General features: G+C 35.1%; 1 protein-coding gene across 1 annotated transcript in view; it reads right to left on the bottom strand.

Moving 5' to 3' along the window:
• Positions 1 to 1,069: 1,069 nt before the first annotated feature.
• BRWD1 (bromodomain and WD repeat domain containing 1) overlaps positions 1,070 to 16,863 on the bottom strand; it is a 58,033-nt gene continuing 42,239 nt past the window's right edge. The window contains exons 34-40 of the mRNA XM_026842677.1: positions 16,575 to 16,721; positions 15,289 to 15,441; positions 14,846 to 15,015; positions 13,057 to 13,292; positions 11,733 to 11,918; positions 10,263 to 11,240; positions 1,070 to 3,017 (exon numbers count right to left, since the gene is read on the bottom strand). Coding sequence (XP_026698478.1) covers positions 1,867 to 3,017; positions 10,263 to 11,240; positions 11,733 to 11,918; positions 13,057 to 13,292; positions 14,846 to 15,015; positions 15,289 to 15,441; positions 16,575 to 16,721 — 3,021 coding nt within the window. The 3' untranslated portion in view covers positions 1,070 to 1,866. The remainder of the gene's footprint in view (positions 3,018 to 10,262; positions 11,241 to 11,732; positions 11,919 to 13,056; positions 13,293 to 14,845; positions 15,016 to 15,288; positions 15,442 to 16,574; positions 16,722 to 16,863) is intronic.

The raw sequence follows: 16,863 nt of genomic DNA, 5'->3' as shown, positions 1-16,863 counted from the left end.
GAAAATACCAGTTGACTTACTCTCTTTTAACAAAGTTGCCCCCAAAAGGTAAGATACACAAAGCCACCTTGAAGTTTCATCACTAAACACAACTGCATTCATATTTTAGAAACCAACTTAAAGAATTCAGATAAACATTTATCCTGAATTTACAAAAGTCTACTGTATCATATTAAGGACTATGCTCTAAATAAAATTCCTGGGGCAAGAATGATATAAACTAGGTTATTTTTGGACTTCATATAGAAGTTTTAAGAGGGAAAAACTGAGTTAGCAGTCTAGACACCAGAAATATATGATAGTAAATACACCTTTTGGCACATATGTCAGCGACATTGTTGGAGAAGTGTTTCTCATTAACTGCTGGTAAGCAGCGTGTGGGATTCCCTTTCCCATCACTCCAGTTTCACTTGTACAAGAATTTCTGGCATTAATGACTGTGATTATGCAGCTGCACTAACTTTTTTTTTTTTTTCTTCCCCAAAAACCCTTCCAGATGCTACTACCAGTCCAATCTGCTGGAAAACTAATTCACAAACTTCCTATTTTGGTTAAAATGAGCTGGGTTAGGATAAATCTAATATTCTAAAATATATCCTATTGAACAATGAGATCAGGAATCACTGAAGTCTTACTAAGTGTAGGAAAGGGAACCAGAAGAGCAGAGAGAGGAAACCTATAATGGAGAGTGGGAAAGGAGTGGAGATCACCAAGTGCCTGGTGTTGGACCGGAGGCAGCACAGCTCCAGGGAAAAGCAAGGTAAGAGGTGCTATGCATTCTCATACTTGATACATGGCCAACGAAGAATTTACACATTTTTCCTGGAGAAATGTTCTCTTGTCTTCTATACAAAATTATTTCTTATCAACAACAGCCACCTCAAACATTTTGAAAACAGGAGATGTACTGCAATAATCAGAAACTGATGAGGTTTAATCAATGAGAAGTCTAACATTAAAGTACTCAAGATTTTAAATATGGAAGAACCACAGAAATGTAGAAAAAGGTCTGGAATGTAAGAATCCTGCACCTCAAGCTTTTCACGCGTAAAGAAAACAGAACAAGTTGTTTTGTTTGTTTTTCTATTTTATAAAGAAAACACACAAAAACCCTTAGGCCCAAGAGTTCACCTGCATTTCATATTCTTAAGTTTACAGTATAGAAGTCACATTAATTATGATAGTACTACCTGTCAGCATAAACCCTCTCTTCACCAGCACCAATATGCCTTCGTAATTGGCAAATACGCTTTTTCACTGGTAACTGGTTCTAGTTGCATGTTATCAATAATGGAAGTACAGAACATTTAACATCTGTACTAATACAAGTTGTAAAGTTATTAGCCTACTGACCATCCATTACTCTTTTGATGCAATGCTAGCATCTGCCAGATTTTTATAGTGTATAGGATTATTTATAAGCCTGTTACTATTGTATATGATTTCATACAGCATTAGAGATGTCTGAAATCTGTTCTTGAATGTTGTATGACCTAGGTAGTATTCCATTGCAGCACCCATAACAATAATACTCAACATACTGCTAGTAACCTGTTGCGCAGTGTTTTAACTTTTTTTTTTTTAACTCTTGTTATATGTAATAAAATACCAGTAAAGACAAAAAATTGCCCCTATAATGAGGCACATTTTGGCATCTGTGCTAAATGCTGCTACATGGGCAGGCAAGTGCAAGTCAAAATATGAAAAGGAGAAAGTCATCATCTAATCACATTCATAACTTTTTCATAGAAAAATATAAATATATTCCCTGAAATGTAGGACAAAGAAGAGCCAGCATCCATCATGAGTTCTAGTGCTATTACCATTAAAAAAAAAAAAAAAGTGGGCTGGCTTTTCCTTTTAAGGTTACGTTTCGCAGTCTACATCATCTAAACCTCTGTCATCGTCGTCGTCGTCACAATCATCGTATCTCACAGTCCGCCTACCACCATTCCGAGTTCTTATCTTAGAACGCCGATTAGCTCTTCTGTATTTGGTGTAATCCAAATCTTCAGAGTCATTTTCTTGGTTAGGTTTCCAACGTTTCCTTCGCTGGGGTCTTCTGGAAGGCTTAGAAGGGTTGGAATTGGTAATTTCTTTTCTAACAATTTCTGATTTCCTTTTCCTCTTTCTTGTTTCTGTGGCATCACTATAGATACTGTTATCAGTTCCAGAGTCTGAATCAGAAGAACAATTGAAACTGGCTTTTGAACTTCCTGCAGTCCCAGGTGCTCCCACATTCTCTGATACTGAGCTTTTTTCATCTTTCTTCCTCCCTGTTTCTGATTCTGCTGTTTCTTTGAAGTCATCCAACAGTTTTGATCTTCTGAAAGAGGCTCTGGATTTTTTATTTGATACTTCTCTTACATTTTTAGTTTCATGTTTAGGCAAGTCAGAATCTACCTCCTCTTCAGAGTTGCTCGTATGATGGTTGTGGGCTGAAGTTGACTGACTAGAACTTCCCCAGTTTCTCCCGTTTTCCATCTTGTGGTTTTTGGAATTCTCCTCTGAAGAGCTGTATTTGAGATTTTTAAGAGCTACAGCACAGACCATTTTCTGTGCTTGCTTGTGGTTATCATCATTCTGATTTTGAGTCACTTTTATCTCTGCCTCAGATTCTGTTTTTTCATTCTCAGACTCCCTAATATATTTTCTTTTAGGAGTAGATGATTCAGTGCAGGAAAGTTTTTTTCTGCCAGAAAGCTGTTCTTTCTCATTTTCAAACTTCAAGCAATCATCTACCTCTGAGCTGCTGATCAGTCTCTTCCTTGATGCTGCAGACACATTGCCATGAAGCTGCCTTCTGTTCTTTTTTACTGTGTAAACACTTTCTGAGCTTGATAATTCTTCCTTTGTATCACTCATTATCTTAATCTTATTAGCTGCCAAAGTGGCACATCTGCGTGGATTTTTCTTCTCAGTCATATTAGACAGCTTTATGTGTTTCTTGTAGTTAATGATACACGTCCTGCTCCTGAGCACTTTTGCACTTTGTCCAGTCTCCTCAGATGTTGATTCTACAAAATAAAGAATTGAAAGTTTTCAATATTTACATTTCTGAAATAATCAGTTTATTAAGCACAAACACTACCACCTTTAATAAAATACACAAAAGTATTTTTTTTTTATTTCAACTGTTACATGCAATTTACCTTAAGCCTTTACTAAAAATACAGTCAGCCAGTCCCAGCCACACTTTTAACTCTCAGCATTACTCTCTTCCTTTGAGATAAAGAATGTTACTTTCAAACCCTTTCATTAGCATCACTCTAGTAATTGGCTTAGAAATTACAAGTTACCTAATTCAGCAAACAAATGCTTTCATATTACTAATACTTCCATCATTACAAGCTATCATCTTTTTGCATGAACTTCAGAATCTTATTACACTTTTTAGAACTTTTTATTCTAAAAATCAGATATTTTTAGTAGACACAAGCTCCTGATGGATTTCAGAATTTTAGAATTGTTTCACATACATAGAGAACATTTAAACCATTGAGTTCCTTAGGGCTTTAAACAGTAAGATTGCTTCTAACAGTAAATCTTCCATTCAGTATTTTTAATATAGCACTTGCTTGTAAGTTGGGCTTTAAAACAAATATTCTAAATAATGTGAACAATGCTAAGAAGATCAGTGGTTTAAACTTTTACCTTCTAAATAAAACAGAATTAATCCTAGATATCAATAAAAATTAAAAGCAGAAGTTCTTGAAATAAATTTATTTGAAGACTTCATAAAAAAATAGCGTTCCTGTTTTAGCAGAAATGTGTTTTGCAAAGTTTTCCTGAGATTGTTGTCCCTCTCATATTTCTTTGTAGCTGTTCTGAATGAAATGGATAAATGTGCTCCACTAAAGCCCCTATATTATATTAGCCTATTATCTCCTGATAACATTACACTTTGTTCTATCTTAAACTAATTATTTTTGATGATTCTCTACCTGTACTCAGGAAACCGAGGGAAAAATCATAGCAGCTGCTGTCTATTTGCAGAATGCTAGACAGTTAAGTACTTTATCAAGTGAAAGTTTAGGAAAACAAGAGGAGTTTATAGGGGGCATGCTCTCTCATCTTCTTTTATAGAGGGATGAATCAAGCTTGTCTGGCTAACTTTGTTTCAACTGTCTGAACTGCTAATGGCTCAATGTCTTCTAAGAATGGTAGCCACCCAGCCATGGGAATACCAGCCTGAGACTTAAAACCGAGTAAGGTGCAGTTCCTTGCTCCTTCTAGCCTGCTTAACACTGCAAACCATTTGTAGTCTTCTTGTTCCCCAATTCCTCACCTGTGAGGTAAGTACAGCACAACATTTTCCCTAAATTCCAATAAGAATAAAAGCAATGAATGTACTATAGGAAGTTAAAAAAACAAAAAACCCAAAAAACCCCACAACAGAAAGTGTCCAGCTTGAATACCAGTATCAAAAATCTCTTCAAATACCGAATCTGGTCATTACTTCAATGTAAATCCTTTTATGTACTTACTACTCAAGTATATTTCTGTTTTGATGTTCCAAAGGATACTTAATTTACTGTCTTTTCTAACAGTTTCCAAAAATTATACATGAACATTACTACTAGTTGTACTGTGTGATTTTTATGGCAAAAACATAACACATAATGCTGTATAAAAGGTGGACTAATTCATGGATTAAAAAATGAAGAGCTGAAGTAATTACACACTGTCCTCCAATACTATCACGGAGACGTGTATCCAAGACATGGCTACTGCTTATAGCTCTTGTGAGGTAGGTCAGGAGCAAAGAGTTTTAACATGGTAAATTACACTTGAAACAGGAACATACTGTCAGGACATGTAATGAGACATCACAACATAGGAGTGGTAGCAAACAACAGCACACAGGTTACCGGTAGAAAGAGACATTGTGACCAGTTAGTGAGTGTAGAAATGTATAACCCAACCCTAGGATTAAGATTCCCCTACATCTGCTTTGAGCTACACTCGCATTCTAGAAGGGCTGTTTCGAAAGGCAGAAAAGACTGCCCAGACTTAATGCTGAGTGCTAACTTAATCCCCTTCAGTCATTTGAAGAAATAAACATTTAAAATTTAAAAGAAACTATTCCAAGAAAGGCAGCTAAAAAATAAAAACCCAAAAGAAAGCACACAATAACGTTAGCCAATTTTTCACAGCAACAGGTGTTTAGGTGTTTATAGATGCATGTTTTGAGGAAAAAAAACCTTTATCATAATAATATGCATATTTTTAAAGTTTCAGCAGCTAATTCAGAATATGGAATGCAAGACTAAAGAATAAAGGAGTCCAGTCTTTCTGCAACACACTACGAAATTATTATAAATCTATACTTCGTATACAAATTTGCTCACAATTTAAGATTTTGTATAAAGCTCATCTTATTTTTAAATTAAAACTTAATGAAACTACACAATGAACATCCTGAATTAAATGCTGCAACGGTACAAACAGATTGCACAGACAGGAAGAGGGAGGACTAAACTCCACTACCCACAAAAACTAGGAAAGCACTTAAAATAAAGGCACCAAGGCCTTGTCCCATCAGGTATACCATTGTGACAAGCTGTCCTTGAATTCACGTCATCAAACTCTAAGCCTCGAAGTCCAGGCTGCAATACTGGGTAGGAATATCTAGCCATACCTCCAGTCAACTAATCTGCAGGGTGTGCTACAGTTCACAATTTCCCAAACCCTGTTGACCAGCTACACAATTTACATGAAAACTTTGCTTTAGGTCGTGTTTTTTTTTGTTTTGTTTTGTTTTGTTTTTTTTAATATACACAAAAACATGTTATAAATCTATGTTATATAAAAATAACTATATAAAATATATTGCATAAAATGTATAAAGTATATAAAGTATAATATACATTACAGTACTATACCTACTATATTTTAGATATTTAGTATATTTTATATGTATTATATATATTAAAAAAAAATAACCAAAGTGCTCACATAAATTGCTTAGCTGGTTAACTGCATAGTATATATATAGTTATATATAGACACAGTATGTATGTATTTAAAAATTGTTATATAAATACATGTGGCTATATGTGTGTATTTAAATAAAAGCATGCATATACTCCAGCAGTACCTAACAATCACTTTTAGAAGTACATTTTCCTTTCCTATTTAACTATCAGCTACTTAAGCTTAAGAAAAGAGCAATACATCCATCAGTTTGGCAAACCACAGTAAACTAGGCTGTGCTAACAGCACATCTGTTGTTATATGACTGTTGAGGAGAAAAACTAGCTAGAAAGGGCATCTGCTAATTTAAAAATAATTATGTGACTACCTGTAGTAGTATTGTAAATTAGATTAAAGATTACACAAACTGAAATGGAAAATAAATATCGTGCTTTACAGTAAACATTGTCCAAAGCTAATTATCATAAATTCATATACAGGACAACTAATGTTTCAACAAAACAAACCTGGGAAGAACTTACAATGTAAAGAAAACTAAATACCTGAAAGTTACCTGCCCATAAGGAACACTGTATATGACAACGATATATTCTGCTACGCATGCACCTCAACATTTGGGTGGTTCTACAGGGCAGGGGATGTTAAACAGTTTGTATGAAGTATGACTGTTCCATAATAAATGGGTTCAACTTAAAGCAAAAAGAGATTAAAGTAAAAAGAAAAAAACAAACAACTGTTTATTTTCTTAGTGATTCTCATTAAAACATTTGGTAATGTTATTATGATCATTAAGCAAATGCAGCCCCTGGCAACTAACTGATAATACATATTGATATCTGCCAATGTCTGGCACCAACTGCACATGGAAACCAATGCTTAATCTGCTTTTATGATTGGCAGTTTTACCTAGTAGATGAACATTGATTACTAAAGAAGCTATGGCCAAAGTAAAAGGATTAGAATTAACAAAAAAAAAAAAAAAAGAGTAATCCAAAAAGTTTAAGAGACAAAATGTGAGTAAGAGAAGTTTTGCTCCAAGTTAGAGCTGGAAGACAAATTAACATTTCACCCCCACAGGTACAAAAGGTGCAATACAGCAGAAGCTTCAGTTTAACCAGAGTGTTAAAAGAATTGGCAAAGAGAGAAACCAGAGTTTCATCAAGTTTTTAAAACATGACAACAGTTAAAACATCCACATTACATTAAAAGGACAAGCTAAAGAGACCAAAATCTCATTGTTGGCTACCCAATGTGACAGGTTTTACCTATTTCATGGGAAATGTTTACACAAAAAGTGTAAGGAAAGTCTTCCAGTCTCGTTTTCTCCTTAAAAACGAGGTGTTAGACAAGCTTGAAAAGGGAGATGTTACCAAGTGCCTGCTCCAAAAGCTACAAGTTTACATTAGATAAAGTATTTGTACCAATACCTTCCCTTTTTGCCGTATTAAATGTCTCTTCAAATCTTCTCAAAGTAATGGTAACAAGTCTCCAAATAAAACCCCCAAAGTGTTTTATATTTGACTCAGGAATTTTGACTAAGAAGCATATTCAAGATTTTCAATTGTATAAAGATATTAAAAGATTTTTTTTCCCCCTATTAAGTTTTAGAAAGTGACTAAGGCAACACAGCTCTGACAAGTCTAGAGTTCAGTAGCCAATTACAGAACTCTGCAGATCTTTACTGCTGCTTCTCAGGTCCATCTGGCATCCTTTCACGTTCCTGATTTTAAAACATTAAGAAACATTTTCAGTACGTTTAGCAGCTATGAATACTAATATCTTTTTAGTACATAAGAATTAAGTTGTGGAAAACTGTCAAGACAGATTCATCTTACAAGACAATCATTTTCATCTTGAGACACAATAACTTTCTTCTCCAGATTCTTAAACCACTGCATTATAAACGTGCAGCAAAGCCACTACCTGGGAGGGCACAAAAATCTGCAATAATCTAATTTACAAGGCTGTTAAAAATTTACTCAGTCTGGAAGAAAAAACACATGCTGCCAAAAATAATCCTTCCCCCCACCTTATTTTTTGGCAAGGCAGCATTCAAGTTGACACTGAACACTGGAAAGGAAGTAACTTGGACACAAAGCTTTTACTCTTCTATACTGCAGTACTGAAGACGGCTCTTTCTTTTATCAATTGCCAAATTAAGTATGCAGGAAGTAACTGAAAACACTGATAGGATTTTTTGCTCCCAAACATGACAGTCTTCAGCTCTGATAGAATGTTATGTGAACCAGAAAGTTTAATTTTGTTTTGTATGCTTGATGTGGAGACAACCAACCAACCCCTTTGAGCTTGAGTACCTTTTTTGCTTTAATTCCCTTACAGTCTTTTCGTAACTATTTGTGGGGCACTAAATTCGTGTAACTCCCCGTGTTAAGCCTAAATAATGCAGACTGCTTTGAGGGAGGTGGGTAAAGAAGACTGCAGGGAAAGATTAGTCTTTGCACTACAATAATAAAACAAAAGCTATATGATGAAGCCTTGAAAATAAAAAGAAAAGTTATGTAAAAGTGTGTGCAGCAGTTCACACAATACAATCCTGTACATTGAACATGTTAATTTTCCTTTTTAGGATAACTGCAAGTCATGAGAGCTCCAAAGCCTGAAAAATTTCCTTTACTCGCTGTAAAGCATACTGACAACTTGCACTTGAAGAAAGTTAGATACAGGAAAAGCTAGTGATGCAACTGCATCTACTACCATTTATAGGTATTCTCTCAAGTCTTGTCTTTTAAGATTGCTTAAGAGCTTTCACATTCTTTTTTTGGGAAAAAAAAAAACACACACCAACAAAACAAACCAACAAAAATCCCAACCACAGTTAAAATTCCTAGAGTTCTTAGAGGTTCATATTCTGGTCTCCGCGATTCAGTGACCAGTTTAGAAGGATTAGACCAAACACCAACCTCTGAACAGTCTTTCAAATTCCAAATCAGGATCAATCCTCTAAAAATATGAGGACACATAAAGCACAGAACCTGTTTTAATAAAACTTAGCATCATTCTGATAAGCTTAAAAAACCCTAAAAACTGTATCTCCAAATCACAATGTGTCAGCCAGCACACACAAACATTTGACAGACAGACAAAATCATAAAAAAACCAAAAAGCAAAGAACTTTTTGAAACAAGTGGAATGGTAAATCTTGCTTTTGCAACTTCAGCTGGCCATTTAATGCTTTACAGAGATCTTCTCATCTAATGTCTTATCAGTCTGATAATGCAGTTAGAGCAGTGACATGACGCTTCAATTAGATACAACATTGCTTAAGACACCCATGAACCTATGAAACTAAACTGAGCAAGGAATACGAGGGTCACCACTGTATCGGTAACAGCACCCCCCCAACCCCATGTATGTATAATCTGGGAGAAGTCAGACATGCATCAGAACACTACCAATGCAGCATCAAAGTGCGTCTCTGTCTTAAGGACACATCACTGACAAAATAAAATCTGAAAGTCAAATCAAGACACATGTTCCAGTGTACACCATGGAGGAAAGAATAATTAAAACACCTTTCAATCAAATTCATTTTGAAATACTATAAATAAAAATAAAGTTACTTCAACTGAAAATAATGGTTGTAAATCTGCTTTAGCACAGAAATTTCATCAGAAAATTAAAATAACCTGAATTAAGAACTATTACATTACCCACAAACTCAAACTAACAGGACTACAAACCACAAGGTTGTTACTACTGAAACTGTCAAAACAAGAAGCAGGCCAAAGAAGGAGAATGCACTGCTCCTTTCTGCTACTTGAGCTGTATACCACAGACCTCATTCACAGCACCCTTTAGAATATTGCTCAGTTTTGTGCCAATAACCTGAAGGCCATCACTTCTCAAATTTAACTGTCACAGCATCCATGCACAGGAATCTTACTTCAGAATAGGTATTTTAGCATTAGTTACTATGTACTACTACACAGGTAAGCAAGTGAGAGTTAAATATGGAAAGAACAATTATGATTTAATGGCAAGTCTTTCACAGAGAAAGGTATTGCCTGAATTTCAAGAGAACAGCCAGCGTTCAGCCTGAATTCTAAACCCCACAAAATTACACCAAACTGTAACAGTTTTCTCTCAGTGCTGTGTTTGGTAACCTCCCAGTTCCAAACCTGTCTAGACTTCTAGACACTTAAGAGTTCTCCCTCCCCCATTTATAGTTATTTCAGAACAAGGAAAACTATTATACACACTGTATAGTCCAAATCCTCTCAGTCATTATCCAGTCATTAATCTCACATTGTCTCCTTTATCTAGTCAGTATCAAGAATTAAATGCATTAACCTTAAAAATTTTACCTTTTCTAATGGTTTTTGTTTTTCCTTTTCTCTTCCTCTTTTTTATTTTTGAAGAAGTTTCACAATAGTTACTGTTATTGGAGTATGTTTCAGATTCTGTATCAGAAGAGTGATTGAAGCTGGCACCAGGTCCAGATTTTGAACTCCTAGCAATTCTAGTTGGCACCAAACTCTCCGAGAGAAAACTTCTCCCATTCTCTCTGTCTTCTGTTTCAGATTCTGCTGTGTCCTCTAAATCACTCAAAACTTTTGCTTTTTTTAAAGGAGCAGCAAGCTGCAGACCAGTTGCTTTTCTGCCATTCCATCTATCCGATTCAGAATCCACTTCATCCTCGGAGTTGCTCACTGCAGGCTTATTACATGCAGATGTTGACTGGTCAGAAACTTTTTGACTGCTCCCGTCCTCTGAATTATGGCTTTTGGAGTCCTCCTCTGAAAAGTCTAGGGTGGGACTTTTCAATTTGGGAGATACAGAACGGACTATCCCACGTAACTGTTTATGACCATTGCTTTGCCAGTTTTTCTGCTTCATCTGTGTGTCTGTCTCAGAATCTGAAGTTCCATTTTCAGATTCGCTAACAAATTTTCTTCGTGCAGATGAACCAGGCTGAGAAAGAATCTTTCTCTTGATAAGCTGCTCTTCTATTTCTTTTTCACTTTCAGACTTTAAGCCTACATCATCCTCAGAACCCTCCAGTAACATTCGCCTGGCTGCAGCTGAGGCATTTCGGTGAGGCAATTTTCTGTTCTTGCACCCAATGCCAATACTTTCTGAGCTTGAAACCTCTTCCTCCACATCACTCATGAGCCTTAACTTATTAGCAGCCACAGCTGCACTTCTGCGTGGAGTTTTTCTATGTCGACCAGTACTATTACCGAGCGACTCAGACGTCACCACTAATGTATTTTCAGAGTCACTTCCATATAACTTTTTTCTGACACTTTTTCTTATATTCCCATTCTCTTGAAGAAGTGTTCCTGTAAAGGAGAAGAGAGATTAGTATCTTAAATATAAAAGTAGCAGCTTACATCTTGTCAAATTTCGAACAGGTTCAACCCACAAGCATGACAAATTAAATATACTCCTAGTAGTAGTTATTTACTTTTGTTGTCTGCCAGGAGAAATTATTTAGCTATGTCATAAATTTCAGATTAATTCCAGTTTTGTGAAAAATATGACTTCTCTACAAATTACTGCTTTTACTTTCATTAAGATATAAAATGCTGCAAGACATTCCCTCTCACTAGGATCTTGGTTTCTGTCCTCCTCCCCTACATACTGAAAAAAAAAATCTTTTAGAAGTTGAGTGTATTTTGAGAGCTTCAGAACCACCACCAATCAAAAAAGTTAGTATCTTACATATACAACAATTTAAAAAATACTGATTACATTTAGTTATATATATACACACACACACACATACATTTGTGTTATTTGCCGTTCACAAAAAACCCCTATTAAAATCTTACCTATTTGTTTTCTCTGAGCAGCTTGATTTCTAGTTATCCTACAATTGTTGTTCTTTCTTCTACATATACCATTGTGTAGTGGAGATGACACAAGAGCCACAGAGCTTTCTTTGCTGTCTTCTGAGCTACTTGTAGAAGATGAAGAGGAAGTAGATGAAGAAATCAAAGAACCTTCTATTTCACTTTCTGCTTAAAAAAAAAAGTCAATTAGAATTGTAAGCATACAGTTAGCTTCCAGTTAAGAGCTACATTTTGCTGATCCAGACAATCTTCAAAATCTCCCCACAATATTATCTTACAATACACTGTCATGCCTTAAATGACTTACATGTATGAACACGATAGCTACACAAAATATACCACTCCATATTTATACAGTGTTCAGTAACAGGAAGCTTCTTTAACCTGCATTTAAGTTTCAAGTAAAATGCAACTGTTTTCAAGTAAGAGAACATCATGTTAACAATCAACCCAAAACATACTCTGACAGATCTCTTTTATTAGGACCTGCATTCTTATTCTTTGAAAGAAGCTGAATTTTTTTTTCAAGGTGAGGTGTAGGGGAAGAAGGAAAAGACAGGAAGCTTTTTATGTCTTGGGGAACTTCTATTATTTGCTAATTTTGGATGGCAACGTTAATGTAACATACATGGGTGTATAGCTGTATTTTAGAGTGTGATTTATCAAATACACTACATTTCCCTCTCAAGTAAGAGACATCCATTCACTGCAATCATTTTCCTAGAACAGCTATTGGAAATGAAGAAATTCTATTATTAAATTTGGTAAGACTTAGGAGCATCAATGATACAGTTAGTGGGTCAACATTTTCTTATCAACAGTTTTACTCAATTTAGTGTTGCCATGAATCCTCATATAAAAGCTGCAAACCCCCCACCCATTCACTTGACTGCAAAACGGATATACAACCAAGACAGCTCTGCCTCTAAGAAGCAAACTATCCTACTGACAGCTTGCATATAAAGTGGAAATTTTTTCATTAAAAGTTAAATAAACATACTGCATTCTACGGGATTTAAAGGCAGAAATTGCTATGTTTAGTGCACAGATCTTTTTATAACATTCAGTAATGTAGTAAGTGTCCTGAATTCACTAAAATACATAAAATTCTGTATTAGACAAAAAAAACAAGCTGCATAGAAATCTCGTTAAAAAAACCTCACATTAAAAATGTAAACCTCATTTAACAATTTAGGATGCAATTGGAAATTATGAATATTATAAAGGAAAGGAAACATTAGTGGACAATTCATAGATAAGACAAAGATGAAAATCCTCATCTGAAACAGATTCCATTTCTGACCTGATGATAATGCAGAACAATTTGTTAGTGTTGTGGATCTAGCTTTTCCATTCCTTTCAAAGGACGCCAGACATGCAGAATCAGAGGATTCACCAGAGGAACTATGGTTGTAATTGCTAGCATTCGTTTTATGGCTTGCAACACAGGCGGCTCTACTTGAGGTAGGTTGAGTAAAAGAATCTTCCTGCTCAGATTCAATTTTTGCCTGAGACTTTAATGGTTTCTGCTTCAAATTTCTAGTGAAAGGGGAAAGAAGTAAAAGCAACACAGGTTGTAAAACTAAGAGAAATAACGACCACTATGTATTTTAGCAATACGTGCGATTTTAGATTTTTGGAAGGTTAGTTAGATTTGTGAGCTAACATGGTGTAGGACAATTTTAACTTTGATAAGAATAAGCATTATGTAATTTCATTAAAGTAACAGTCTACACTCCTAGTGAAGTTACACAATAGGAAACATTCTTCTCTGCTCTGAGAAACAAAGAAGGTAATACTGAATGCCTTCTAGACAGCAATATCCTCTTATTGTTTACCAGGAAACTGCAACAGCAGTCTCAATTTCTGTGGAATTCTCAGTCTCTTGTTAATTGCACATAAACTCATACTAAGCACTACGCATACTAGCATTATTCCACAATAAACTGAGTTCCAAGGACACAAAGAAGGTGTATCTTCAGAGAAAGTTTACTGTCTAAAATAAAATACATGTTTATAGACAACTTAATGATTTGATTCTTCATACTATACATGGTAGACTACTACACACAGTCCTGATGTCACATTTTCACATATAGAACTACTAAAGAGGTTTTCAGATATTCATCTGTGTGCACAAGACACATATGCTCTTTTTGCTATGCAAACACTCTTCTAAATTGTCCCAAACTTCAGCCCCACTGAGCACCACTGACTTGTAAACAAGTCATACACAACTCTTCAGTTACGAGAAGTGTCATTTCAAAGGAAAATTTCTGCCTATCCTGATACAACTTTCCTTATTTCTCTGAGAAGAAACGAGAACCCAAAGAATACTCCCAGTAAAGCTTAAAGCTCATTCCCAGGTATTCGTGTAGTGTAATCCAACACATATAAATAACAGAATTTGAACATGTAGAAGTAATCCACTGAAATCTGAAGAGAAGAAAGCCAAACATGGCAAATGTATTCTTAGATCTTTTTTTCCTTAAAACTCATTCCTGTCCTTGCACTGCCAGAGATGAAAGCCTGGACAGTAGCAGAAAGGTATAAGTTCAGTTTCAACGATGTACCACGTTTTACTTTTGTATTTTGTCTCACTTCATCCCATATTCAAATTAAGAAGACATGAGTTAAGCATATCAACCAGCAGATACATCTATAGCTTGTTTTCCTTCAAAAGATAAAGGCATACCTAACTGTTACAGTAAGTGGAAATTTCTATGAATTCCACAGGACTGACTTACTTTTGTATGTGATAAAAACGAGGAATATATTCAGCTTTGTTATATACAGAGCAAGTAAATCTTTGTTTCATTATTTCAGTCTGATTATTCATTTCCTGACTGAAATATTTCACAAAAAAGCAAAAGGCCCAACTTCTTCTACTCTTCAGTCCCTTTGCTGTTTCACAACCAGTTTTGTACTACAAAAAAAACCCCTTTTTGTGTGTGTGTTTTTCCTACTGTGAGAATTATAAAAAGTCTCACTGAAGTTAATCATTTAATAAATCAATTGGTTTTTTCTTCATAGACTGAATATGACAGTATAAAGATTAGTCAGTTGTGATGTATCTCTACATCTTTGGTTACCTGAGCATTTTGGTAGGTTGCTGCACTGAGCTTTGATTATGAAATCTTCTAGTATACCTCTGGTTTCTTCGTAGTTTTTCATTCTGTTTCTGACCATTCTTGAAATCTGAAACAATTCTTCTTATTTTCTCTTCAAATAGTGCAGACAATCTCAAGGTCATACTATAAATCTAGGTAAGGAAGTGTCTTGTATTAAAAAACCTTTAATCCATGAGTAACATTTCTAAAATTAAAAACTGTAGAAAAAAAACATGGCACTCAATCCTGTGTAACACTAGATAAAAAAGAAATGAGCATATTAAATATTTTTGTCATACCCATATATTCTTTGTCATGCCCCACCATCTCTCCAACCAGCAGTTTTAACAAAAGTACTGAAAAACTAATTCCAAAATACCTAGTTTCATTACAACAAGCATAAACAACCCAATATTAACAGCTACCTTTGATTTTTTGTTTGGAGTATAAGATTTTGCATTACTAAATATTAGTCTTATATCTTTGCACAGTTCCATTGGAGTGTCATAATTTCCAGCTTCCAGGGTTTCTTTCACCGTACCAAAGTCCATAGGAGTGTCTATAATATGTCTGTAATCCTAGATAAAACACATGAAAAAAGGTTTCAAAGTATAAAGAAAAAAAACCCTTTTAAATTTTATTTCCATAATTTAAAAGTAGCTAAAATGACCACAGATTATCTTAACCATCAGCTGAAAAGAGAAGCACCTACCAGAGCAGACAGCAATGCTTTTGCTGAGACTAGTTGATTTAAAGTCTCCATTACATTATCCCATACAAACTCTTGCTCATTTTCAAGGTCATCTTCAGAATTTCTGAAGAATCATGATTTGATATAATGTCACATGCTTGCTCAGGCAGATTACCAGTTTCAATTCTCCTGAGGGTCCTCAATAAAAACTACCCAGTAACAACAACATGCAAGTCAATGTTTTTACTGTTAAAATAAGAAATGAGACTGTTGTAAATCATCATGTAATCCTTTCCCTGATGCATTTTACCTTGGAGAAACAAACTGATCTGGTTAAAAAAAACACAAATAAACCACCACAAACCAAAACACCAATATCTTTCTCTCTTGTTAATGAATTTTAGAGAACCTCAAGATGTTTTTAAAACCTGAAGTGAGACACTGACTCAAGATATGAAGTCCCCAGGAACACAGTTGCATGCTTGTTATGAATTTATTTTCCTTGAAAGTTTGTTGGGTTTTTAGACAAAAAGAGACAAATGAATTGGCAAGATTACCATGAACAGCTAAGAGAAAGACAAGGAACAAATCAACTTCATATCTCAGGCTCAGTGAACAGGTTTTGTAGACCCGTCCCTCAAGAAACTAGTTTTAATTAAGAACATACAGCTTTATCTAAAATTATTTCCCTACAAGAGACAGTAAAAAAAGCAAGCAGAAAACGACTCTAAGTGGTTTCAAACCATATTTAAGGTATCAAGATATTTGTAGACACCACCACTGTTTTACAAGTGTTTTGTGTCAATATTTTGATGGATGTTATCTTGATGCAGTAGAGCATACAGCTCACAGTTCTAAGCACAGAGCAAAGCAAATTTCTTTCAATGGTTTGGGATGAAAGCCATAAAGAGAACAAATGCTCCAAGAGCAATATGGAGATTTTATTACAGTACCAAATGGTAGAAGAAAAAAAAAACCAAGTAATTTTTATATCTTGTAAGGTTAGTAAGAACAACTTACAGGGTACTGATCCAAGTCAACCGGCTGCCTGAAAGGTTCAGAATCTTCACACTGGAAGATTAAATTCACCAGTTCCATACACTGCTTCTTCCAACAGTTTTCGTCATAGCCAGTTTTCATGCTTCTTCCTTTTTTTAATCCCCGGCCCTTGGAAAAAGGTAGAAAAAAGCATTACTGAAATACAGCAAGAAAAATAAACCTGATAATCTGTCTGGAATTATTTCTGTAGCAGAAAAATGCACTTCCAAACATACTGTTTTATAACAAAAAGGGCACTACACTACTAGCA

Source organism: Athene cunicularia (assembly GCF_003259725.1).
Source record: "Athene cunicularia isolate RWA chromosome 1 unlocalized genomic scaffold, athCun1 chr1_part1, whole genome shotgun sequence".
NCBI lineage: Eukaryota > Metazoa > Chordata > Aves > Strigiformes > Strigidae > Athene > Athene cunicularia.
Note: the sequence above shows the minus strand (reverse complement) of the source record. Positions and strands in the feature narration are given on the sequence as shown.